This window comes from Palaemon carinicauda, chromosome 39 (assembly GCF_036898095.1).
Source record: "Palaemon carinicauda isolate YSFRI2023 chromosome 39, ASM3689809v2, whole genome shotgun sequence".
NCBI classification, from domain to species: Eukaryota; Metazoa; Arthropoda; class Malacostraca; order Decapoda; family Palaemonidae; genus Palaemon; species Palaemon carinicauda.
Genome location: NC_090763.1, coordinates 39,865,622 through 39,892,629, shown reverse-complemented (window position 1 = coordinate 39,892,629; position 27,008 = coordinate 39,865,622). Strand labels below are relative to the sequence as shown.

Below are 27,008 nucleotides of genomic sequence, written 5' to 3'. Positions count from 1 at the left end.
ATAATGTATGGATCCCGGGTCCAAGCACCCAAAATATATTATACGATTATGACTCCCGAAGTCTGGGTATTAACGAAATATACTATACTATGGCTCGTGACTGGGAACTAAACATATAATATGATATATACTACGACTGGCAAGCTAATTAACCTCTCAAATTCCGAATTACCGCGTTTGCTTTTACATTAAAACTGTTACACTTTAAAGCATTAATACACGAATTCTGAGACCGTTAAATAACTCCTAGACAGCAGTATATAAAACACTGAATATCCCAAGGTCTCTTAAGCACACTCAAAACCAAACTTAAGTAATATTAACACTTATTTAACTCTTACTGTGGTTCTTAACAGGAATCGAGCGGAACCTGGTCTTAAATAGTGATGATTGAAATAATACACTCATTACAAAATAAATATATTCCATATAAATTACAACATTTTGAAAAGAATTTACGTAAGAAAATTAAGTCACTGGAAAAAATATTAAGTTTGAACAAATCTTAGAATAAGACAAAAATTTTACGATCTGAAATTATAAAAGAACTTGACTTGAACTATTATATCTAGATAAACCTTAAGCTAAGAAAAGAAATAATGCAATGAAAATAATACAAATGCTTGAAATAATTCTGAAATAATACAATGTTTAAGTTTGACTCTTAATGAATAATAGTTAACCAGATCACTTTACAAACCTATCCTGCCTACAAGCCCGTTTACGAAAAATGTTATACAATGCCAACACTCACCCTAATACAATTAATTCAAAATCCCCTTTTAGTCTTGCATGACACACGGTTTTCTTTGGGGCACAGAGTTACTTAGGAGAGGACACACTAGAACGCACAGAACACTTTCGACACTAAACTGGGTTACGGGCGTGAATGAGAGAGAGAGGGAGGAAGGAGGTTATCTTCATCTTCTGGCTGCAGTTTTAACTCTATCTCTGTATATGTCTGTTTCTGTCTCTCACCTAACCTTAGGTCCTTATATATCAAATTTTACTAATTCCAGAAGTTTCCAGGATTGGGTTCTGGTAGGGGGGGGGGGTGTGCTTTGCGTCAAAGTTTCCTAATAGATAAAAATGTCAAGAGGCGAAATCAAGGGTTTTAAGCAACTCTCGGACACACCTCAAAGCACCCGCAAGACGACCTCCCCTGTTCGTTCCGCCCACCCATCGTTCCGAAATAAAAAAAAAAGATAATTTTCTCTCACCGGGAATTCTCAAATTTTCAAAAACACGTAGGCTATCACTGAACATTCTCTCTCTCTAACATGATGCAATACATCATAAAACATAAAAGAACATTACCTAAGCCCTTGTTCCTATCTCGCATGAATCCTACAACACTTTCAGATAGACAACGTAAGACTTCATAGCAAACATATGTGAAATAAAAAGTTAATTCTTTACAAAAAAATATGTAGATTACATATTTGAACTTGAATAAAGAATATAATGAAATTCACGACAAAAGTCTTATGTAAGTTACATAAAATACTTATATCTACATGAGGGGGGCTCATTTTACGGGCCGGGTATCATCTCTTCAATGCATAAAATGAAAACAATAAAAATAAATATAAATAAGATAGACCAGCTTCGTAAGAAAATATATATATATATATATATATATATATATATATATATATATATATATATATATATATGGATCCAAATAATGGCATTCCCACTCTCTGGTCTATAACAAATAATCTGAAGGTTAACACATCAGGGTTATCTTTCGTTTCATCAGGATTTTTTTTTTGCAGGCAAGGCTCTGCCTTTTTACCTTCATCACTTGTAAATGGAGACATCTTTTCATAATGCTATACTATACAAAGCTGCTAAGTCATTTTTATTTCCTCCGTTTTCTTCCATAACTAATACTCACAATCGTTTTCATTGATTTCATTATGCTGCTGAATACCTAATTCATTTTTTTTTCACCCGCGGACAGCTTCCGTAACGCTTTCCGCTTTTGTTTGTAACACATCAGCGATACATTCTTAATGCATATGTAATTCGTACGGCTCATTTCCGCACTATATTGCAAGAAAAAGTGCATTTTTGCTGCGGGTGCTTGCAGATGGCTGGAAATCAGCAAGCCTGGCATCCTCGATTCATTTGTATTTCGTCCATAGTTCTGTGGGACACGGCCCTGAAGTTCTGAATAGATGTATCAAAACAGATGAATGAAACGTACCCTGCCCATTTACAAGTTTAAAGGTCTCTTATGAGTGTAAGAGGCAAAGGACAGGTCAATGTCATAGAGACTTGATCAGTGCTCAAAAACCGCTCTCCACCCGAACAAGGACCAAAGGCTGCTGATGATTTAACAAGTAGACCTATAGGCTCCCAAAACTTTTGTAGACACTACTAGAAACTATTAGGCTCTAGCAGGGCTAAAACTCTCTCCCAACAGATTGCAAGACTGGAGCGTTTCCAATAAGCTCCCACAACAAATAAAAAAAAAAAAGAAAAAAAAAAACTCAAAACTTTACCACAGCTTCCAGTCCAGCAAATAACGAGATTTTCTTTTCATTATTACTTTGCACCTTTGTACTCCTATCAGGAACCTACTTGGGTTTTCTGCATTACAGACTTTGATACACACCATAATGAGTGAATCCCCTTTTCACTCTAATGGCGACTTGAAATAACCATCACCATCATGCTAGTGTCCCTGATCGGACACCTAATATCCTCTTTTTTGCTGTTAACTTTGATCCTTTCCTTAAATACAAAATATCTCTCCCTCCTAAAAAGTCTGACTCGTAATTTTTGTGCCTTCTACCTGTGTACGACTATTGTCTTTGAACTCCATGTAGTATTATCTTTGGTGCCTTCAGAGCTGTTTTGTTCTTCTTTAGCTGCTGCCATACCTGTAACCCTGAGCATCTAGTACCTTGTGTCGTTAATTAAGGACCTCATCGTGACTTTGGCTCATGTGTCCTTTCCTCATACGGATTTCGTAGCTAGTCAATTGTTTGGTAACTACTAATCCGTTAAGGATCGAGTGGTTGGGTTTTCATAATACTTATTTGTGACCTATAATTCGGACACAAATTAGTGTGCTTTTTTATTTCAAAGAAAAAAATTTCACTACGTCTGACTTTGCTCTTCATTTAAACCTCTGGACTTTTTTTTATAAAGGTTAAGTGGTTACTGTCATACGAGGCCCTGTTTGAAATTAGAGACGACTGAAATAACTTTTTGTAGTCTTTTTCTCTCTATAAATCGAACTTCTTTGCTATGTAATGTTTGTTTGAAAGAAGGTCGTAGTTATCAACAGTCCCTTCCAGGTGTTCATCGATCTTTTCCATTGTGTCACATGCTAGATCATATTCCACGATATGGAAAAGAGGACTAATGAACACTTGGAAAGTATCTATGTAAATAACAGGATATAACTATTCCTTGAAAACCGGTTATGTACCTTTACTCACTTTATTTCAAGGGTTTTTTCTTAGTCCTATCACAAAAGATAATCCTACTCGTACGCACTACAGGACCTACAAGATCAGATTTATCGTATACATTTTTTTTTTTAGGTATTTTACATATCACACAGCATATTGGATGTTTATTGTCAAAGCCACATTATCGAAATACTTAGGAAACGAGAAAGTCTTGAGTTTCTTCTTGAAAAAAAAAATTGCTGCTTGCCATACAGGTAAGTGAGATCAAAGACTATTACATAATACTTTAAAAAGCATTTGCATCACAGATAAAAATGTTCGCGTCTTGTCTCCTACAGGTGTGAGTGCAAAGCTGGTTACACGGGAGAGCACTGTGGTCAGCTGTGTCCCCCGGGGAAACATGGCCCCGATTGTGTTAACATCTGTGACTGTCCCGACGGAGGTCATTGCCATAGGGTCACGGGCAAGTGCCAGTGCCCTCCAGGATTAGGTGGCCATAACTGTAATGAGCGTAAGTGATGAGAGTGAATACAGGTGCATGCATATCATGTTCTGCTAGCCACATACTTTCACTAGCAGAACCGAGGACAAATTCACCAAAGAATTGCAAGATATTAATAATTATTTTAGGGGGACTCTTTCGAATAAGACTAATGAATTTTACATGAATGAACTTTGTTTGATAACTTGATCTGAAATGACACGTGGTAAAGACTGTCAAAAACAAGTAATACGTGGAATTTAGTGTTTGTTTTAGTCATGTTGTCTTATTCTTGTTTTATAGAGGATTTTTTCGTTGTTTGTTTTGTGCATCTAACCTTTTATTGATGTAATAATGTCAAGTTCATAAGGAATCTCAACAGAATGAGAAGAATATATTTGAATAAGACTTGCTCCATCTCTACCGTATGTTAGACAATAATTCGGCTTTCCTTTTTTATTTATATTAATCAGAATAAATTTTATGGGATGTTTGTGTATGACAACAGTCTTTGAAATAACAGCCTCTAATTAATCTGACCATTGCTACCCTCTGTTTAACCAAATTAGCTTGTCCCGAGGGTACATATGGTCCTGGATGCATCATGAAATGCAACTGTGCTAACGCCGCCAATTGTGACTCCACGACCGGTGCATGTGTGTGTCAGCCAGGTAGGCCTACGCCATTTCCTAATTTTCGCTAATTTATTTTCAACTTGTTAAATCGGAGATATTTACGGCTTTGCTTAGCACCTTTAAGTCGTTTGTTATTCATACCTGCCACTTAGAATAAAGCTATTTCTTAAGACAGGGAGTTTCCTGTGAAAAACCAGAAAATTAAGCACGTACATAGATATACTGGATTTTGAATGATAATGCTACTAATGGGTGTCATTTAAGGCTGGCATGGAACGCTTTGTGACCGACCTTGTCCCACCGGGTTTTGGGGGAAGGATTGCCTTCGGAGATGTAACTGTGACGAAGGGGCAGTTTGTAATCCCATCACGGGAGATTGCATCTGTATCTCGGGAAAAGATAGGCGGTACTGTTCCAAAGGTGAGTTGATATCTTCAGATTATTCTTCAGGTGTATCTCAAGATTACAGTATTCATTTTAGATGTGTTGGTAAAATTCGTCTTTTATATTATGGAAGGCCATTGCCTTTATTATTGCCTATATTGGCAAGAAACTAAGCAAAATCTGTAGATCATATTTTCCGTTACCTTTAGTTTGTCCACCTGATCGTTGGGGGACCAACTGTGAGAACACCTGTCTCTGCCTCAACGGCGGCACTTGCAACCGAGACACCGGGGCTTGTGAGTGTGCCCCTGGCTATGAGGGTCCCAGATGTCACGACAGATGTCCATCCGGGACCTATGGTGCTAACTGCATATATAACTGCATGTGTCTTAACGGCGGGACATGTCAGCACGAAAGTGGGGCATGCGTATGTCCCTCTGGATTCACGGGTGTTTTCTGTGAAGATGGTATTTATAAATGTGTCCAGGACATTCTTGTTTGACAATACCTTTGCATTCACGTCGTGATGATTGATACAGATACTCTCAAGGGAGAATTTTGGTTTCCAGCACTCAGAAATGAAATGAAATGCATTATTCCGTGTTTAATTGAGATATTCTCAAGACAGAACTTAGGTTTCTAGTATTCACAAATGAAATTCAACCATTTTATCCATAGGTTGTAGCGAGGGAAAATTCGGTCCAAGTTGCATCTTAGACTGCAAATGCAGAAATGGAGGACAATGCGACCCTGTGACTGGATCCTGCCAATGTCCTCCGGGATGGGAAGGAGAGTACTGCGAAGAGCCTTGCCCTCAAGGTTTGCAACGAATAAACAGTTCACTTGCTTGGGATATTTCAGGAGTTATTTCTCTTTTTATATTCTATCATAAGTCTCTTTTTAAAGTTTATATATGAAAGATCTATTTCAATGTTGTTAGCCTACTGTTCTTAAAATGTCATTTTAATTGTTGATTATTTCTCATGTAGTTTATTTATTTCCTTTCCTCACTAAGTTATTTTTCCCTGTTGGAGCCTTTGAGCTTATAGTATTCTACTTTTCCAACTAGGGATACAGCTTAACAACTAAAAATAATTATAACAATAATGATAATAATGATAATGGCAATGATATCACTTTGTTCTTCATATTCTTCACGTTAGTTTGAAGAAATTTGAAAATGTTGGGTGTTCAGTCAAAATAATGTTGGATGATTCTCTCTCTCTCTCTCTCTCTCTCTCTCTCTCTCTCTCTCTCTCTCTCTCTCTCTCTCTCTCTCTCTCTCTCTCTCATATATGTATATATATATATATATATATATATATATATATATATATATATATATATATATATATATATATATAAAACAAACGACGTGTATATTACATAAGCATGATTTTTATAACAGCAAATTAGCAAGAAAAGTAAAAGGTATCCAAAATAATATTTAGCATAACATCCAACTTCATCAAAGCTGAAACATCTATGCGCTTTATGGAGAAATTTATTTTGATTAAATTAACCAGTCATGTTCTGAAACAACGTAAAACTTACATCAGAAAGATCTTTTATGTAGCCATCAATTTTTGTTTGCAAACTAACTACGTCTGATAAGGCACCTGTACATGATAGGCTTCTGGGGCGAAGAGTGCAGCGAGGTCTGCACCTGCGTCAATGGAGGCGCCTGCGATGTTCTGACGGGAGAGTGTATTTGTCCGGACGGCTTTGAAGGCGAACAGTGCCAATACAGTAAGTGCACGAAGTCATGGTTTGTATACAGTAGATGAAAGGAATGGTGATGTAACTGTAGGAAGCTGGGTTTGAGCTTTTTTCTGCTGATGAATTGCTTTTATGGTTGGGTGCTTTATTTAGTTTGAAATCTGCAGGTTGTAGCAGGAATGGGTCCTGGGATGTAGATAGTATAACTTCATGCTTGTAGCCTATCAGAGGTCCTTTAATCGGTTTTTCTTGGGGATATATAACTTCCTTTCTCACAATCCTTCCAGTCTGCCCTCGAGGATTCTTTGGCAAAGATTGCAGTGAGTACTGTAAGTGTGAGAGTGGTCAGCCCTGTGATCATATTACTGGTGCTTGCACTTGTCCACCAGGCCGTCGAGGGGACCAGTGTCGTCAGTGTGAGTGTTTGTCTTTCACTTCAAAGTTAATGCTTCTTTACACCAAAATGTTAATAACAGCAGCACATAGTTGTTTTTCCTATCTAAAGTAAAGTCAGATTATTAGTTTGCTTTTATCAAAAACAGGTCATACCTAAGTAAAGTCAAATAGTTAGTTTGCATCTATCAAAAACAGGTACTATGTAAATTTTCATTCATGATATATATTTCTAATGTCATATTTTCTCAAACAGATTGTGAGGAAGGATTTTGGGGCAAAGATTGTAAAATGGAGTGTGATTGCGATGGAGCTTCCGTGTGCGACCCCGTGACAGGAGACTGCCTCTGTCCTGCAGGATTCCGTGGCCGTAAATGCAGAAGGCAGTGTCCACCTGGTTCTTATGGCGTCAACTGCAAAAAGGTAATAAAATGATGGACTGGACAGGAATATGAGATTCCCTTTAAACCAGTGATTCTTAAACTGAAGGCGCAAGCAGGATTGCCAGATTAGTTTTTTTTTTTCTTTTTTTTTTATATTAATTACAAAACTTCAGGGAGAGGGAGAGTGGGATCTATAAATGATGCAGATGGGGACACAAGGCAAAATTGTTCAAGAATCATTGCTTTAAACCAACAAAGAGTTTAGATATAAGCCCATACAGGTAGTAACATTAGAAAGGAGCGTTTTATATTATAATTTTCATCTTAAACGATGAAACAGCTAAAGGCAATCGGCTCTAATTTGAATGAGTAACGGGATATATTGTTTCTTAAGAAAACCAAGCTAATGAAAATATAATTCTTAGGGCTCTAGATTGCTCAGAGAATTAACACAACTTTTTACTTCTCTTTCGCAATAAATTCTACAGAAGTGCCAATGTTCAAACGGGGAAAAGTGTGATCCAGTGACTGGGCAATGTCAGTGTCAACCTGGCACTTACGGACCCACTTGTTCTCTCACTTGTCCGAGCGGCACCTTTGATGAGCACTGCAACCAGGTATGCAAGGGGATCTTCCCTTTCGAAATTAGGATGATTTCCATAATGGATTCCATAGAGTAACATTAAAGGTAGAAGGCCACATTAAACTGATAATTATTTTCTTTGCATATCTTTATAACACAAAAAATTGCAACGGAAAAGTCTTCTAAGAAATTTGTGTTACAGAATAGACAATGTTTTGTGTCCTCTAGTTCTATTTGTATTTTTATACTGATTCTACGTTTATATCTTTTAACAAATATATTGAAAGTGCTCCATTTTTCCATTGAGATATACATAAGTGAATTTGAAAATATAATAAGAATAAAGGTCACACACACTGTGAAGATAATAAAATCATATTATCATTACAGTAGCATTGTTATTATTAATAGTATTCTTGATATTATTGTTGTTAATATACAGTATATATGAATATAAGTACTTTATGATAAAAAATTACGAAATATTTTTTTCAAGATATTTAACGACAAAACAAAAGAAAATATAACTTTTCCTTTTCCGGATTTTTTTCTTAGACCTGCGATTGCCTTCATGGTGGTGTCTGTGGTAGATCAGGCGAGTGCAATTGCCCCGCTGGGTACACAGGACTTAAATGCGAAAACCCTTGTTCACCAAACACATGGGGTCTACGTTGCGCAAATAAGTGCGAGTGCCAAAACGATGCTATTTGTCATCCAGGTGAGTTGTTGCTGCATTGGAAGATTTATTGCATCGGCAGAAGAGCCTTTTACTGACGAGTACTTTTTCCGATTTCTTTATTTATTTAGATTCTTATGATATATATTTATATGTACTATATATATATATATGTATGTATATATATATATATATATATATATATATATATATATATATATATACTATATATATATATATATATATATATGTGTATATATATATCATCATCATCATCATCATCATCATCAGTCATTACTAGTCCACGGCAGGACAATGACCTCGGACATGTCCTTCCACTCCCTGCTTATGGCCTTTCTATGCCAGTCTATTCCCGTAATATACGGAAAATTTTCTTAGTTTATCAATCCATCGTCTTGTTTTCCTTGCCCTGCTTCATTTGCAATCTCTAGGGACCCATTCCGTTATTCTTAATGTCCATCAATTATCTGTCATTCTCATTATATGTCCTGCCCATGTCCATATCTTTTTCTTACATGTTGTTAGAATATCCTTTACTTTAGTTTGCCCTCATATCCATGTTGCTCTCTTTCTGTCTCTTAGTGCTATTCATATCATTAATCTTTCCATAGCTCTTTGAGTTATAACAAGCTTATTTTCTAAAGCTCCAAGTTTCTGATACATAAGTTAATACTGGTATGACCATCTGATTAAATACGTTTCTTTTTACAGAAAGGGGTATTTTAATTTGCATAATCTCATTTCGTTTACCAAAAGTTCACCATTCCCTGCTTATTATTCTTTTAATTTCGATCTCATGTCCTGGAGAAACACTTACTTAATAACCTTTAGAGATTCATCCATAACCCTTGTTTGTCATCTCTTCATTTTAATTGAACATTATCTTAATTTTACTCATAGTCATTTTCAGTTCTACATTTCTGCTTTCTCTATTCAAATCTTCTATCATATTTTGCCATTCCTATCAGGATTCACTAAACAGAATAGAGCGATTAGATTAGAATCTCCCACCATCACCAATCTGCAGTGGCCAGCATGGTAATGAAAACTGGCCAATCCCCAAACATGAATAAGGTCATGTCTGTGGTCTTTTTCCTGCAGTAGACTTGCAACGGCTTCATTATTTTCTTTTTATTTATCTGCTATTTTTTTTATTTGAGGGCTACAAAAACATATTGTGCATTCATGTGGATATTCTTGTACTGACCTTGATCACTAATTTTGAAATCATTAATAATATTGATTCATCTTTTTTTTACAAGCAAATGGTGTATGTCAGTGTGGACTTGGCTGGACTGGTCCTAACTGCGATGAGCCGTGTGAAGCCAATCGTTACGGACCTAATTGCAAATATGACTGTGATTGCCACCTTAATGGAACTTGCGACCGTTTCACTGGATGCTGCGAGTGTGGACCTGGACGCTATGGCAGATACTGCGAATTCGGTCAGATCTCGAGATTTACCTCTTGTCACTTTATCAATGTATATAGTCAATGGAATTTAGGAATAGTTTGGATGAGATTTAATAAATTGGTATTATATTAATCAAAGAAAAGTATCTGTGTAAATTACTTGTGTTTAGATAATAATTCAAAGGTTTAACAGGATAATGTAAGGCTGGCTTGATACACTAGTCATGTGCATGTAAGCACTATATTTAGAATAGGTTATCTATACTATGTTGAAGTATTACTCTTTAATACATTATATACATATATATATATATATATATATATATATATATATATATATATATAGATAGATAGATAGATAGGTAGATAGATATAGATATAGATATATTATTATTACGGCTGGTTAATTACGCAAACTCCAGAATGCCAAACTTACATGATTATATTACTTAAGTATGCTATACTTGAAAATTAATACCCAAGCCCAGAGAAAATTATACAACTCCCAGACGGCAATATATAAAAACACTGAATATCCAAAAGTCTCTTATGTTACTCTTAAAGAAAATAGGTTGATTATATATGATATATTCAAAAACAACCTATTACTCCGGCTCTTAGTCAGGGATACGAGCAAGCACTATTAAGAAATATTGGTGATTGAAATGATACACACTTTATAAAAATAAATATTTTCTATAAAAGTTACAACAATGAGGTAAAAAGAATTAACACCAAAATTAAATTACTCGAAATATTATATCTGAACAAACCTTAGACTATGACAAAAGAAAGATTCTTTAAAAAAAAAAAACAACTATACAATATTTTGTCTCACAGGAAATTAATTCATAAAGATATTTAATTCTGATAATTAATGAAAATAGTAAGCACTTTAGCACTCTAATGGTTAAACCATTAATGAAATTTACATAAATGGCTCACATGAGGTTACCGAACAGATAACCAAAATAAATACTCTTCACTGATTATCATAAATCTCACAGGGCCAGTTACAAAAAATTGATATTAAACAAGTACTTACATTAATACACTAAAATTGATTTGCCATTTAATAAATTCCACCAAAGATTGACCAACACTATACACAATACATGTTGGATCAAAACCTTATTCACATTTGAGTGGGAACACACTTCAAGCACTTGAGAGGAGAGAGGACGTTGGCTCTTTCAAAGGGATAGACTGAATCTCTTTTGCTGCTTATGTATTCCTGGGGTCCATACATATTGACTTAATTCGTCTAGAATTTTCTAGATAGATCATTCACGTGCCTTGGGGGCAAGGCTCTAGCGGCAAGGTTGCCAGTGTTGAAAATCTAACAGAGGGACACACCTTGCTTGCAAGGCAACCCTCTCTCAGCTAACTCTGCCCACCTACTCCTCGAAACATTAAAAAAAGAGTAAATCTATTTCAAGATATTTCATGCACATTCTAATAACGTGAAAACATAAAGATGATGCAATACCTCGTGTTCATTCCTTGTGTGTGTCGTACAGCATACCTAAACGAGACTACATAAGACTGTAACAGAATACTTGAAATAAAAGGTTAATTCTTTTAGATAACGTAAATTTACATATACTGACGAATGAAAAATATAATTAAATAAATGACGAAAGTCTTATGTAATTTACATACATTTCCTTAAACCCGCTTAAGGGGACTTCACCTTACGAGCGGCTAAATATCTCTCAAATACAGAAATAAAATACACGAATAAAATATTAAATATATATATATATATATATATATATATATATATATATATATGTATATGTTTGTGTGTGTGTATTTATATACTCATTAGCTTTGGTAAGCAGATCTTCTAGGAGAAGGATACTCCAAAATCAAACCATTGTTCTGTAGTCTTGGGTAGTGCCATAGCCTCTGTACCATGGTCATCCACTGTCTTGGGTTAGAATTCTCTTGCTTGAGGGTGCAATCGGGCACACTGTTCTATCTTATTTCTCTCCTTCTTGTTTTGTTAAAGTTTTTATAGTTTATATAGGAGACATTTATTCTTATGTTAGTGTTCTTAAAATATTTTATTTTCCTTTTTTTTCTTTTCTTACTGGGCTATTTTCCCTTTTGGAGCACCTCGGCTTATTGTATCCTGCTTTTCCAACTAGGGTTGTAGCTTAGTAAGTAATAATGTATATATATACATACATATATATATATATATATATATATATATATATATATATATATATATATATATATATATATACACACACACACACAACGTAAATACATATATTTGTATTGTATTTGTCTGTGTATACACACACACACACACACACATATATATATATATATATATATATATATATATATATATATATAAATATATATTTATCTATATATGTGTGCGTGTTTCTTCAAAAAGGCACCATACAAGAAACAAAGGAAATATAAATAAATCACTATATTTCGACCAATACATATTGGCCCTCTTCAAGGTGGAAAGTAAAAATGAGGAAAAGAGTGGACAGTGACAGTTTATAAATGAAAGCAAAAGGGTGTTTCCAATTGTTCTAATGTTGTATTAAGTGCTGGAAGGATTAGCCAAATATATATATATATATATATATATATATATATATATATATATATATATATATATATATATTTATATATATATATATAAATATATATATATATATATATATATATATATATATATATATATATATATATGTTGCTGATAGTTTTATTATTTAGTAGGTTGACCAGGGCACCAGCCACCCATTTATATACTACTGCTAGAGAGTTATTGGGTCCTTTTGTCAGACAATACTACATTGGATACTTCTCTCTGGTTACAGGTCCCTTTTCCTATGCCTACACATACACCGAATAGTTTGGCTTATTCTTTCCACATTCTCATCTTTCCTCATATACCGGACAACACTGAGATTACCAAACAATTCTTCTTCGATTAAGGGATTAACAATGTACCGCACGTGTTTCATAAACGCTGGTACACTGTACTGGTTTTAATTTTTTATCTTGTCACTCGTTCTTCTCTGCACTGTTAATAGATCCTCCTATCTTTTCCTGCTAGTTCATGCTTTTCATGTTTGAATTTTTGTGACGTTCTTGCTGGCAAGGCACAGTATAAAAGCTCGGTGATTGTTTGATAATGTTTAGTTGCAAAGACCTCGCCCCTCAGTTATCTCCTTACTGGCGCCTCCGCACATTAGCGACACATTGATGACCCCATAGTGACTCTAATGTCTGGAGGCGCCTGGCAGGTAGGTGATAACGGAGAGGCAAAGTAAATGCAACTTAACTTTACTAAACAATCATCGAGTTTTTTATACAGTGCCTTTTTTGTTTATTTATACATATATATAAGCGTTATTAAGATATGAATTTCAAAAGAGACCCGATCACTCTCTCTCTCTCTCTCTCTCTCTCTCTCTCTCTCTCTCTCTCTCTCTCTCTCTCTCTCTCTCTCTCTCTCTTTCATTAAAGTTTTGATTATTATCATTACTATTATTCATGATGTGGTTTAAGAAGGCCACTGCGCCACATTGTAGAATTCTTATGTGTTTGGTCATAGATTAAAAATGCAAATTAAACCATTTAAAATCATACAATTTGAAAGGGCGAGTGAAACCAGGCTAAGAAGATATATTGAAAGGTGAAAATCACTTAGCATAACAAATTGGACTAACAGAATGTGGAGAACAAAACTTTTGTGCTCTCTACAGTGTGCCACTTTAGAAAGACTTTAAGCGGTATACCCAATTCGGTGTGGTAAGCTGTTTCAATATTAATGTAATATATATAAAATAAAACTAAATTTTTAATTATCTGGGATAGTAAGGGATAAGGGCCACATTGAAATAGACCTAGTGATTATTAAAGCTGTTTATCTTTTGATTTGGTCGTAAGAGGACCAACCGTCCAATATGAATTATTAAAGGTACATGAAAACCCCCTTCCCTTTCCTAAAGTAATTGGCTTGTAAAATGAGGAAGAATAAATCTTGGTAGTAGGTTACTATCATCAAAATTCTAACGTCTCAGATTGCTTTTCAAAGCACAGTTGTAATTAATAGGTTGACTGAGGAAACCAGATTTAACCGGTTTGTTCAGGTCAGTTTGAGCATATATGTGGGTATTTTGAACTGAAGGCAGGGTGGAAAGGGGACCGGATGAACTGAAGCAGATGTAGAAAATCTAGCCGTCAGTTCTCTTGAACTGACGGCCAGTTTGCAGTCATGCCCTCAGTGCAACACCAACTTTCGTACTGTCAACACATAATTTGAAGCTCTCCATCGCTGATGCACGGGCCTTGTCCCGAGAGCAAAAGCTATTTGTTCTGAATTTATCGTTATTTACATGGGGTACCCATCAGTTAGGAAAATAAAAAAAGGAATGATTATTCTGACAGATAGGAAAATGCTAATAAGGACAGCAAACTAATCATTGATTTACATTGAAATATACATTTCCATAAATCTGAACATCGTACGTGTCATAAAGATTTGTGCGTTTTAAAACACGCAAATCATTTTGACTGAAAAGGTCGACTCTATTTGTATAGGGAAAAAATTGTCTGGGATAACGTTCATTTTATAGCAAATTGCTATATGCAGACAGACTCACGCTGTACTGTAATTTCATAAAGTTGAAGATCTTATGTAAAAAAAAAATGTTTGTAACCTAATTTGCTTTCCTCTCCCCAGCTTGTCCTCCGGGCTTTTATGGGACTTATTGTAGCAACATTTGTAAGTGTGAAAACGGAGCATCCTGCGATGCCAAAACAGGTGAATGCCAATGTGCTCCAGGATTTACAGGCCATGACTGCTCAGTCAGCTGTCCTCCAGGTAATTTTTATCTTGTGCGACGTTAACATTTCTGCTTCAGATTATGAGGAATTTCTTATCTCATAACACATGAATATGGTAAAACATAGGTCATTTATACCATTCCAAATATAGGCCATAAAGGCATTTATAATATATTAACTTTAACTAGTCGTTATGACTTCAAAAAGAAAGTTACTTTTTTTTTTCTTTTTTCCAGGATCCTATGGGAAAGATTGCATAGAAGAGTGTGACTGCGACCCTTATCCCTGCCGCAGAGATACTGGCGAGTGTTTATGCCCCGCAGGATTTACGGGGCCATATTGCAGTAATGGTAAATATGATTAAACTACTTTCACTTGTAGAGTTATTATTGCCTTTGCTTGCGAAGGTTATGTATTCACTCCTGTCGTCTTTTATTTATTTGTTTGTAAGTAACTTTACACAAAATTTGATGATTTGATTTTGACCAAACTTGGTAATCATGTTGGGTATGACCCAAGGATGAATCTCAAACATATTGGATAAAGTACATCAAAGTAAAAGTATGCAGTGGTTAAAAGCAAAATAAGACTGCTTGGCGGGGCGAAGGCATGCTCTCTACAGTGCCCATCTAGTTATCGTAAGTCATGGGACTGTAATTCACTTCAAGAAAATTAATAACGAGCTTTTTTTCTTCTTCTTCCTTTAAATTCTCCTGGAAAATCTTGGAGATAAAATAGATAACACTTGCAGTATATTAATTGAGGACTAGAAAATTAGTTATCAATTAGAAAACAACATAACGAAGTATACTCAGCATTCTTTGGGAGTCATTCAGATAAAATTTCGAAGAAAGAAATTTGAAATAATAGAAAAAAAGCTTCAGTGAGTATTTCTCTTTTACAATCTACGAGTATGCATTGCTAAAACAAAGTCTTTTCCAATAGCAGTATCTAGAATACTGTTCGACAAATGTAGTCATTATTATTATTATCATTATTATTATAGCAGATGCTATATAAGCCTAGGGGTCCAACAAGGAAAATAGCCCAGTGATGAAAAGAAATCAGAAAAATTTAATTTTTACTTGCTTTTGAAGAAAATTATATATCAATCGAGAATAGCACTGCCAGTATGACACTCCATAAAAATGTTCACTCTAATTAGCAAACAATGGCTCCTTGCCATCCAAGTCCTATCATAACTTACTTCAACTTGAAGTGTGCCATTTTCATCAGGTTTTTTCCCCAATCGATTTTCTTAATAGTAACAAAGACTATTGATTATCTTTTTTCTGGCATTCCATTATTATTCTATTGGGGCAATTTTCTTAATTGCTAATTTATTTCGTTTATACATTCTAGCTGAAATCACTCTTTGTCCAAGACTCGATACAATATCTTGTATTCCTCTCAGTCCAAAATACCAAGTCCTACTACTGTATGCCTACGGCTAAGTTACCTTTTCCAGGGCAGTTCTGTATGCCATCTACTTTTCTTTTCCAAAGTTTCCTTTAAACACACTTAAATTGATTGGAGCAATCAAATCCTAGCAAATTAATTAATATTTTCCTCCACATAAACATCTTGCAATTCAGGTACAGATAATATAAGCTGATTGTATTGAACTTAGTAATGTTCAACAAATTTCTTCATCGGTTTTTTATGCAATAAGAAGATAGAAATTGGTTTAGCTCTAACTGTACTACACAGATTTTCACTAACAACATATGTTATATTCCAGCATGTAGCCAAGGGAGGTATGGTCCTGATTGCAAAGAGATTTGTCGATGTCTAAATGGTGGAAGCTGTAGTTCAACAACAGGCCAATGCACTTGTGCCCCAGGATGGCTGGGACCTACATGTGAGGAAAAAGATGGTGAGTCAAAAGACATTCTTTGATACAGCAACCTCTCTGGAGTCTGGTTTTTGGTAAATATGATCATCTGTTAAGAAACAGAGTATAGCCTATAGCCTGCATTTGAACATTCAAAATATCTCATATTCAACAATAATTCTGTATGAACTTTAACCTAAATCAGAACATGATTTATACTAAGCATAACTTTAAAAGAAATAGCCTGAAGATACCTCATTCATGAAGAGGCAGTCTAGCTCTATCAAAAACACATAACAATAACGTAAATAAGTTGAAGAAAGTTTTATTTAGAGGGTCACTGCAATCCATGAAGTTCAATATTGATGAATATATTTATATTGCAGTTGAAGATATAGTATGGTGTAGTTTTATACTATTGATAAAAACTTTTATCAGTTAATGTATGATATTATAATATTCCCTTCGGTTGTCAAGCATGATAGTAAAAGATTCGCGAAATCAGTGAAAGAGTTAAACTCTCATTTGATTACATTTTTAGCTCTTCCGTGAGTTCTTTGATATGCAATTATTTACTTGTGTTTGTCTCGCGTGAGACTAACTATTGTAGTACACACACACACACACACACACATATATATATATATATATATATATATATATATATATATATATATATATGTATATATATATATATGTATATATATATATATATATATATATATGTATATATATATATATATATATATATATATATATATATATATATATGTATTTGAGAAATAATGCAAACGATGATACATACACAATATTTGACACACTTTGTCTCCAAGTGATACTAATCAAATCTGGCCAGTTGAAAATCCATGATGGCAAGAATTTTTTTTTTTTTTTTATTATTACAGATTGCAGCCTACTTTTTTAAAGATAGCTGCCACATTATTCGCTGAAAGTTGACCTTTTGCTTAGAAGTATTTATAGTTCTCCGATGTACATGATCTAGATTTGGACTCCCATGTTTTCCAGCTTACTAAAGCAGATTTTGCTTTTTACAAAACAAAATGACACATATTGTTCAAGATTTTATTCTTTATAAAGCAAAGTGACACATTTTTTAAAGATTTTACTGTTTTTTAAAAAGCTGGCCTCCAGACTGTCCATTTTGCATTTCATAATCCTTGCACCGCTGTGTTCAAATTATGCCACTGGTGACTGGTCCTCCAGTTGCTACTGCTCACATGTGCAAGTGCAGAGTGATTGGAGGGGAGTGCTGAATGTAAGCATTTGCCTCTTCCTTTGCAGCCTTTCTTATAGGAACATTTGATAAGTTCCCGACAGATCGCTGCAATAGTGGGTAGTGTCATCCAACATATCTCCCTTGATCCTTCTTTCTGTATCCACCCCCGTTAAGCAGAACTACTTGTTTCTGGATTGGAAGTAGTTGCCTGGCCCCAGATGATCCCATCCTAATAGGCTGCACTCTTTGCATTTTTTTCTGAGGGCTGTGTGTGTGTATTGGCGGAACTGAGTTGTATGGCCTCTACTTGTAAACAAAGAGATCTAGTCTTTCCTCATCCACACTAACAGCTAATCTTAATCTGTCATTCATAGGGACAAAGATCATGAATCAATGTTGGATGCTGGCTGAGATTAGTGAATGTTTCAGAAACATCATCAAATACTTTCCAAGTCTGCCATGCAAATTTCTTCACTTTCCCTCGGAAGGCAGACATGATGTCACACCCAGTGAATGTTTTTTCAAACCCTATTGCAGAAACTACCTCATGGACTGGAATCCACTGAATCTTGATTCCTTGCCCAAAGGCAATACACAATTTCTCAACTTTTTTCCTCTAAGGATGGCAACACAGATATTGCTACGACTAGCACCTCTGTGCCATTGGCCTTAATAATAATAACCTTTCTCCCATCAATCGTTGCATCCTAGCATGTACAAATATTCAAGTGTTGGCTTCCTCACTGACAACATGGGGACACTACACCCAGAGACTTCATTGCGTTTCTTATGGCATCTTCTTTTGTGACAATAACTGTGCTTGTTGTCTCTGTTTCACACATCTCTGCAAGGAAGTGAAACAGCTTAGTCTTGTTGCTTGCATCACGAAGGAAGCTTTACCAATTACTTAGTGTCATACTTGTTCCTCTCACTCTTTATCTACTTCCTTGTCCCCTTTTTTTATCTCACCCTGCTTTTCCAACTAGGATTGTAGCTTAGCTAATAATAATAATAATAATAATAATAATAATGATAATAATAATAATAATAATAATAATAATAATAATAATAATAATAATAATAATAATAATACATAAAAAACTACGTCCACTCACTCGTACCAGGAACCAGAGTATTCCACTTTTGGGATGATGTCTTTTTTAGCATAGTCAGAAAAAATCTTTGAAGTACAGGGAGGTAAGGCATTGATAAGTGCTTATTCATCAATGATGGTTGCATCTGCCTTTGATTCTCCATTCAGGATGTTCAACTGCACTTAAGTCATTTCAACCAGCTGTGAAATATGACATATATAAAGTTTACCACTATCACTGAGAGATGCAGCGAGTGGGAGATTTTCATGTGAAGAAGTCTTTAAAGTCACACTGCCTGTTTTAGCAGGATATGAACCGTTTTGAGAATAGCTGACAGTCGTCTTTGAGAACCTTCTCCTGAGAAATTATCTCAGCCTATTCTTGTGTGAAGTAGGTAGTAGACAGTAGGTTGGTCAGCCACCCGTTGAGATACTACCGTTAGAGAGTTATGGGGGCTTTTGACTCACAAGACAGTAATACATTGGATCCTTCTCTCTCGTTACGATTCATTTTCCCTTTTCCTACACACACACACACACACACACACACACACACACACACACACACACAGTTAATAATCTGGCCTATTCTTTACTTATTCTCCTCTGTCCTCATACACCTGACAACGCTGAGATTACCAAACCATTCTTCTTCACCCGAGGGGTTACAGCACTGTAATTGTTCAGTGGCCAGTTTCCTCTTTTTAGGGTAGAAGAGACTCTTTAGCTATGGTCAGCGGCTTTTGTAGGAGAAGGACACTCTAAAATCAAACCCTTGTTCTTTAGTCATAGGTAGTGCCCCTCTGTACCATGGTCTTCCACTGTCTTGGGTTGGAGTTCTCTTGCTTGAGGATACACTCGGGCATGCTGTTATATCTTGTTTCTCTTCTTGTTTTGTTAAAGTTTTTATAGTTTATATGGGAGATATTTATTTTAATGTTGTTACACTTCTTAAAAAAAATTATCCTTGTTTCCTGTCCTCACTGGGCTATTTTCCTTGTTATAGCCCCGGGGCTTATAGCATCCTGCTATTCCAACGACGGTTGTAGCTTAGTAAATAATAATTATAATGATAATAAGAAATGGGTTTTTTCTTGATGGGAGGGTAGAAAGGACAGTCACCTTTATTTTCTATCCATTCCATGAATGATTTGAACTGCTCTTTGCCCTGTTGGTGATGTGCAGCTACCGTTTCAGCTCTAAGTGGGTCTGCAATGTTCTTCGTGTCTAGCACTAGCTGATTCCTCTTGGAATAGGTTGCCCATCATCTGCATCACTGCAGAGAATGATTTCACCTTTTCAAACAAAGATTTCTTGGCATTCAAAGTCTGTTCATGGTGTCCGCTGCTGCAGATGGTATCTGTCATACCAAACTTAACCTCGTATCTAGCTACTAGACCACTAACTTGGGCTCCAATGACAATCCACCTATGAAGCGCTGACACATCTGTCAACCCATTTGCTCCCTCATCACTTGTGATCTCTGTGTTATTTTGCTAGTGTGCTTTATCAATCACTAGGGCAGGGAATTCTCATCTAGAATTGTGATCGAAGAAGCTCCCTTTGTGACTCTCCCTGCCCATTTCACATAACTGACATTATTTGTAAAGAAGTAAGTCCTTAATTCACAGTTCAAGTTGATGTCACCTTCTCTGAAGGTGCAGATCAAGGTGAATATGGTGAGCTGCATTGAGAAAATTTGTGAGAAGAATATTTGAGGGTGTGCTTTACAAACAGTAAAAGCTACTTCAATAGCCTTGAAAACGTAGGAATCCATATCTAGATCATGCAACTCGGCCAACTACAAATACTTCTAAGCAAAACGTCAACTTCGGGTCGCTAATTTGGCGGCCGTCTTGAAAAATGACTTCCATTTTGGGTTTTCAATTAGCCAGATTTCATTACTATAACATGGAGACTAAGTATGCCAAATTTGATGCTTGTATCATCAATTGCACGATTTATTTCTGTTCTCTCATACATTATTGATGCAGTTATGATAATATAAATCATTTAAGCATAAATTTCCATTTATCAGATTATAAGTTGGGTAGTCTGTCACTTTTACTTCATATCATTACAATTTGTTAAAACTTAGATTTTGAAAAAATTAAGTTACAGTATACCATAGAGACAGAATTTCAGATGGATGATTTCCGTCCTTTCCAAATCCTTCTCAGAACAATTAGATACTGAATGTTATTTACAAACTATATCGTCATCTAATTATTGATCATATATTCATTCAAGTTACATTGGATATATTTGTGAAAATTCCAGCACATACTTTGAGCTTAACAAACTAATACGCATCCACTTTAAACAGATATCCTTTATGAAACTCGTTTGTTATCTAACTATTTGGGGCCTCGGACACAGGAACTAAATAAGAAATATAATTTCTGCAGATATAATGTTATAACCCCAATCACCTAAATTAATAAAGTGATCGAGCTACATAGGGAATTAAACTACTCCATTTCTTTGTTACCCAGATCTCTTTAGAATTATAATTTTCAAAGAATTCATTGTAAACAACGAAGGAATAGCAGAGGGAAATTGTAACCAAAATGAAAGCTGTGAGATCATTATTAATGTCAGCTTGTATCTCTTTCAACAGCTTTTACTACGCATCCTGACCACAGGGACAGAGCTGACATTCCCGTGGAGGAAAGTTGAGCACAGTAATATTGTAAGTCGGAAATCATTGGTTCAACAAACGCACAAGTATAATCTTATGTTCTTACAAACTCAATAAGAATATCAATTCAAGAATAGAGCCACGATCTGAAAACTGGCTAAAGTCACTTTTATCAGTGAATTTTCAAAAGATCTGTATTACACGCAGTGCTTTCCCCGTGTTATAGTGGTCTTAAAGATAGAAATTCTATAATCCGTAATAAGGAAAACTATAACTCTCTATCGTGGTTCGCACAGTCAGTTTCTAGACATAATGATAACAAACTGAATCGTGTTGCTGTGCAGTCAGAAAATTCGTTATGCAGTGTAATTGTTACCAGAACTCTGCTAAATGGCGTAACCTACACATTCATTGAGTGAGAGTTTGTGCGTCAGTGTTGTAATTATATATATTAGATATGTCGACAGCCGCTGCTACTTACAGCTGTTTTGAATTTTTCCGAGGTCAATTTAACATTAATCAGTAGACTATACACATTTTCTAAAGTTGCAAACCTACAACTTTATTTATTTCCGAACGAAACAATACCAGTGTTAGCGCATCACTGCCAGATAGTTGCAAATGTCTATTCTCAGTACAGTACTTACCTTGTGGTGACATAGTTTCATAAGAAACGTTCATCGTCTGGTGATCGAGATGAAGGGTAGCCCTTAGAGGGATTAGTCATAGTGAGATTACTTTTGAAATAATGCCTTAATAATATATATAAATATTGATAAGGCATTATTAGGAAACACGAATTCTTGTTAATAAATAAGCTTTTCTGCTTTTCATCCAGATTTACTTTTTTGAGTAATGGAGCAGAGGTCGTATTTGGGGAAGTCATGACAAAGTTCCCGGTTTAAACCGCTGGGATTCCCTTCTTGTTTTGAAAGTGTCGTAGGAAGAAAATTAAAATGCCTTACTATTTATTGTCCATGAAATTACTTCATCTACAATATACAATTTACCAATTTAAGAGTATGCATTAAATACAGTGCATTGTGTAAGGAACAAAGTAAATAGAAGATTTTAACGACTTCAAATAGCAGCGATAGGAAAATCTGTTATTATAATTTTTACAATCAGTCACTGACACATTTAAATTCTAAAGGATTTAACGTGGTTGATATCCTTCATTAGGAGAAGTGAATTATGGAGCGTTTTATTCATTTTTGTATAACAGCTTTTGACTTATGATTTTTTTTTTCTTTTGCATATTTATTGTATAGAATCTTGTTTCAAGTATCTTACATACAAAGGACAATTGGACTGTTGCAGGTAATAGATTTCTTTAGACAAACACCACGAATGGGGTGATTTGAATGCTTGCACTAACACATTTCAATTCATGTTTTGAGAGAAATTGCTACCTACAACTATTGAAGTGTTCTTTGTATGTACCTACTGTAGTCTGTGTACTGAAAATGCTGTTTTATGCTTTTAAGATAAATTAACTTATAAATAAAATCATAAAATTATCAAATGTTTCATTCCCCCTACCAAACCCCATTGGGTCTTAAGCTAGTTCGAGAAAACAGTATTTAATTTAAAGATGCAATAAATATTCATTCATTATCAATGTGTTCTTGACTAATCAATAATCTAATTTTAAGCAAAAATTTATTGACTTTCTCATTATAAACATTTATCAATAAATTTAGGACAGAGTTATCTCATTTACTAGATTATATCATCCCTAATGCTATCTATGAAAACGTAATTCTTATGATACCGCCTTTTAAAAGATACACCGTCCGTCAAATCTTCACCTTTTCTTTTTTGAGGAATCACACATACAATGGTTCAGGAAGTTGTGAATGAGAATGTATATCACAAGAGACACCCATCCTTTGGCTTTGCAGGTCACCTCCCATGCTTGGTCAGTAAACCGATTGCCTAGCCCTGCAGAGCATAGAGTCTACCCATTTTTATCCTGTGCGAAGGCCAACTTCCTATGAAATGAGCAGGCGTGTACATTCTTGGTCATAAGTGTAGACGATCAGGTTTTTTACCATAGATAACATGTCCCTAACTTAATACAAACTGACGTAGGCAGTCCACATCCTCTACCTTTTGAGGGTGACAATCACTTTCTGAAACTTTAGCTGTCAATAACTGATGCACTGGATCTTTGGAGGCTGCTACTTTGACCCTCTCTCCATCAAGTATATGCAATCTTGCTCAAGGGTAATGGCCTAAACAATAGCAAGGGAGGAGTCATATCTTTTTCTAGTTCATAGTCTTTGTCACCTGATTCACAACAGAAAGTAGTATTTCATGGGTGTTCTTTTGCACTGATAATGCTCCCAGAGTGTGATAAATGTTGCGAATCTGAGGCTCTCTTCATCTAACTACACCTGGTGAAAGTCCCAATGCATGTCCGCCACTGTCTTGAAGGAATGTAAAGGCACCCCTGAGATATATCAATAGGAGCAGGGGTGTGATGTATCTTTCTCCTGTAGGAGGCATTAAGGCAATCCACAGTGCGGTGGGGCTGACCCGACTTCTTGGCAACAATGACCATCCTCGACCACCATTCTGTTGTTCCATCAGGGGGCGCCTCCTAAATGCTGCCTTCTTAATGTCCTGATCCAACTGCTCCTTTATATCTGACTCACAATGCTTCAGCACTGACGCTGCGGTGTGAAATGCATGGTAGCTCTCTCTCTGTATTGAATGTTGGTGACTCAGAATGGAGTAAGAGGCCCTGCTCCAACTTTGGGACATTCTCCTCTACTGTTGGGAAAAGCCCGTACCGTATTCTTATAGCTCTTACAAAACCCTTTCAACTGGGTAATTTTTTGACAGCCATCACGAACACCATTTCTGTCTGAGCACAGCCCTAATTGGACAACGTGCAACATGGACTTGCAATAAGTAAAAATCAATTTATCAAGGACCAAGGAAAGAACGAGTTTGAGAAGACAGTAAGTTGCTTTGGCGGTGCCCCTGACTCCAGCTTTGGACTCTCTCCCGGTCGTCATGTGCTTCATTTTATCATCATCATCATCATCATCATCCTGTGCCAATCAAGAACAATAATTGTTTTTGCATAATGTTATCCACCTTCTGCTGATACTTATGGGCCACCAGCTCAAGAGCCTGTTGTCCACTTTGATGTGGGCCAGTGTAAAACTAACCAACCAACCAACATAGCACCTTTCTTGGCTTATGCTGCACTACACAGTACACACTCATACGAGCAATAATGGAAACCTAGGCCGTCTCATTGCTCTTCACCACTTCACTAGGGGGCTGGAGTTTGTCTCCAAATCAGCTGCATGTTATTCCTAACGCCATGTCCAATGCCTGGGCATGGATGTTTCTTTGTTGCACACACTGCTCTTAAAACATCTACATTAAAAATAGGATCACATGACCTATAAAAGTATCTTTTCAATATCTCATCCTTTAGACATACCATAAGCTAAGCTTATATTTAAACGAACTACTATGGAACCTAAGATACTAGAAACCACAATCTATTGTTTTTTGGAGAGAGCATTTAGCAAAATATTCACTGATAGACTCCTCCCACCCTTGGATATGCAAAAAAAAATCTCAGCCCAATGCACAGCCTGGTTCGATGTATGCAGAACCCTGATCCCTATAGCATCCAAATCCACTTCCGTAGACAGATCAGCCTACGGTGCATCACTAAACTTGGCATCCAACGTATGCTGCAACTCTGGGGTGCAGTGAAGCCTGGTGTGTTGAACAGAATGTGCTGGGTGGAGCTTATGATATGAAAAGTTTCTATGTCCTGAAGTAAGCAACATGAATATGTTATCAGCCATGCATATACCTTTTGTAAATCCTTTTGAAAATGTATTAATATTTAATCTTTCAATGTTGCCATCAGGATTTTATAAGTTACATTCGGCAGGATTATAAGTCAGATTTCATTTACTTTTAGTTATATATTTCTCTGATATTTCCAAGTTCCTTGTCACTCCACAGCACTATGATTGTAGACATACTAATGAATGTGTAAGCGCAAAGCACTGATATCTGTAGAAAGTACACTGTCATTAGTTACTACCTATACAGAATGCAAAGCTTGGATACTTTTGTTTTAACTTGTATAATCTGTTGGGCAGCTTCTTTGATTGGTGATACTCCTTAATTCTATGCTGTTAGAACTAGTTCTAATTTTTCATTATTCTCTACAGCTAAACAATTACTCTGTTGTATCTATTGCCTCGCTGTATAACTTACATTGCTTATCAATTCCATTGATATTTTTATAATTCTCTTTTAAGTCAAGCATAATCAAATTTGCGTGCCTTACTATGACAACTTCCTTAGTGTTAAATTACGTATGAGATATCTTCTATCATTACTATTCACAAATCTCAATTGTGTCATTTCTTCTTTTTCATATTCTTTCTTTCTTTTAATTTCGTTTGCCACTTTATCTTTTATGTCTTAAGAACTTGCTTTCTATAGTTTCCTATCTAATTTTCAGTATCATACTTTTTGCATGTTTCTATTAGATTTTTTTCCCAGCATTCCCCATGTGGTGCCCTTATTTGGTCTTCCCCTATCCGTAACTAACCAGTCTATCATCTGATTCAATGATGTCATGAAAAGCATCATCGTTTTTAGACTATTATATTTACAAGTGAATATTTTCCTGTTCCCCCCATTAACCCAACTTGCAAAAACATTTCTTCATAATTTTGTGCTGAATATCCTCTAATTCTTTCATTTATAACAACCCATATCTCATTACGTGCAAACAACGTAGATACTACTACTCTTCCATGTATTTTTATTATTAAAATTTAAGAAGCAAGAAAGTATTAAGAGGAAAAACTTAAAAAGAGAAATAAAATGTAAAGTGGCAAATGAAATGTTAAAAACTGGAGAAAAAGAAGCAGAAATTACCAAAATGAGATTTGTTAACAGTAATGGCAGAAGAGATTAATATTGTAGAGCTCCAAGGGAGCATTTATAGTTAAGAAAACAGATAGAATTCAAATAGATTATAGAAACAGGAATGAAAAGGACAGACTTTGTGTGTTGTGTAGTAAGGCAGATGATACCGTTGAATGTATGTTTAGCTATAAGGAATTAAGAAAATTTAGAAGCAATGGCTTAGAATTAGGGAAGTTAGAAACACCAGCTAAAGAAGTTGCCCTATATACTAGACAGGCACTGGAAGTTCGAAGTGACAAGTCAGCGGGATAAGTTTGTATTCTAGTGGTAACATCAC

General features: G+C 35.5%; 1 protein-coding gene across 6 annotated transcripts in view; it reads left to right on the top strand.

Annotated features, from left to right (window-relative positions):
* LOC137631139 (multiple epidermal growth factor-like domains protein 6) overlaps window positions 1-23,235 on the top strand; it is a 238,290-nt gene extending 215,055 nt beyond the window's left edge. For 4 of the 6 annotated variants that reach the window (XM_068362810.1, XM_068362807.1, XM_068362808.1 and 1 more), the window contains 15 exons: window positions 3,767-3,939; window positions 4,479-4,580; window positions 4,809-4,964; window positions 5,138-5,395; window positions 5,607-5,747; window positions 6,561-6,677; window positions 6,935-7,063; window positions 7,297-7,463; window positions 7,912-8,040; window positions 8,562-8,724; window positions 9,966-10,148; window positions 14,840-14,980; window positions 15,180-15,293; window positions 16,685-16,819; window positions 21,728-23,235. In XM_068362810.1, coding sequence (XP_068218911.1) covers window positions 3,767-3,939; window positions 4,479-4,580; window positions 4,809-4,964; window positions 5,138-5,395; window positions 5,607-5,747; window positions 6,561-6,677; window positions 6,935-7,063; window positions 7,297-7,463; window positions 7,912-8,040; window positions 8,562-8,724; window positions 9,966-10,148; window positions 14,840-14,980; window positions 15,180-15,293; window positions 16,685-16,819; window positions 21,728-21,786 — 2,167 coding nt within the window. In that variant the 3' untranslated portion in view covers window positions 21,787-23,235. The remainder of the gene's footprint in view (window positions 1-3,766; window positions 3,940-4,478; window positions 4,581-4,808; window positions 4,965-5,137; window positions 5,396-5,606; window positions 5,748-6,560; window positions 6,678-6,934; window positions 7,064-7,296; window positions 7,464-7,911; window positions 8,041-8,561; window positions 8,725-9,965; window positions 10,149-14,839; window positions 14,981-15,179; window positions 15,294-16,684; window positions 16,820-21,727) is intronic. The other 2 variants (XM_068362812.1, XM_068362813.1) reach the window with 2 other exon arrangements.
* The last annotated feature ends 3,773 nt before the right edge of the window (window positions 23,236-27,008 follow it).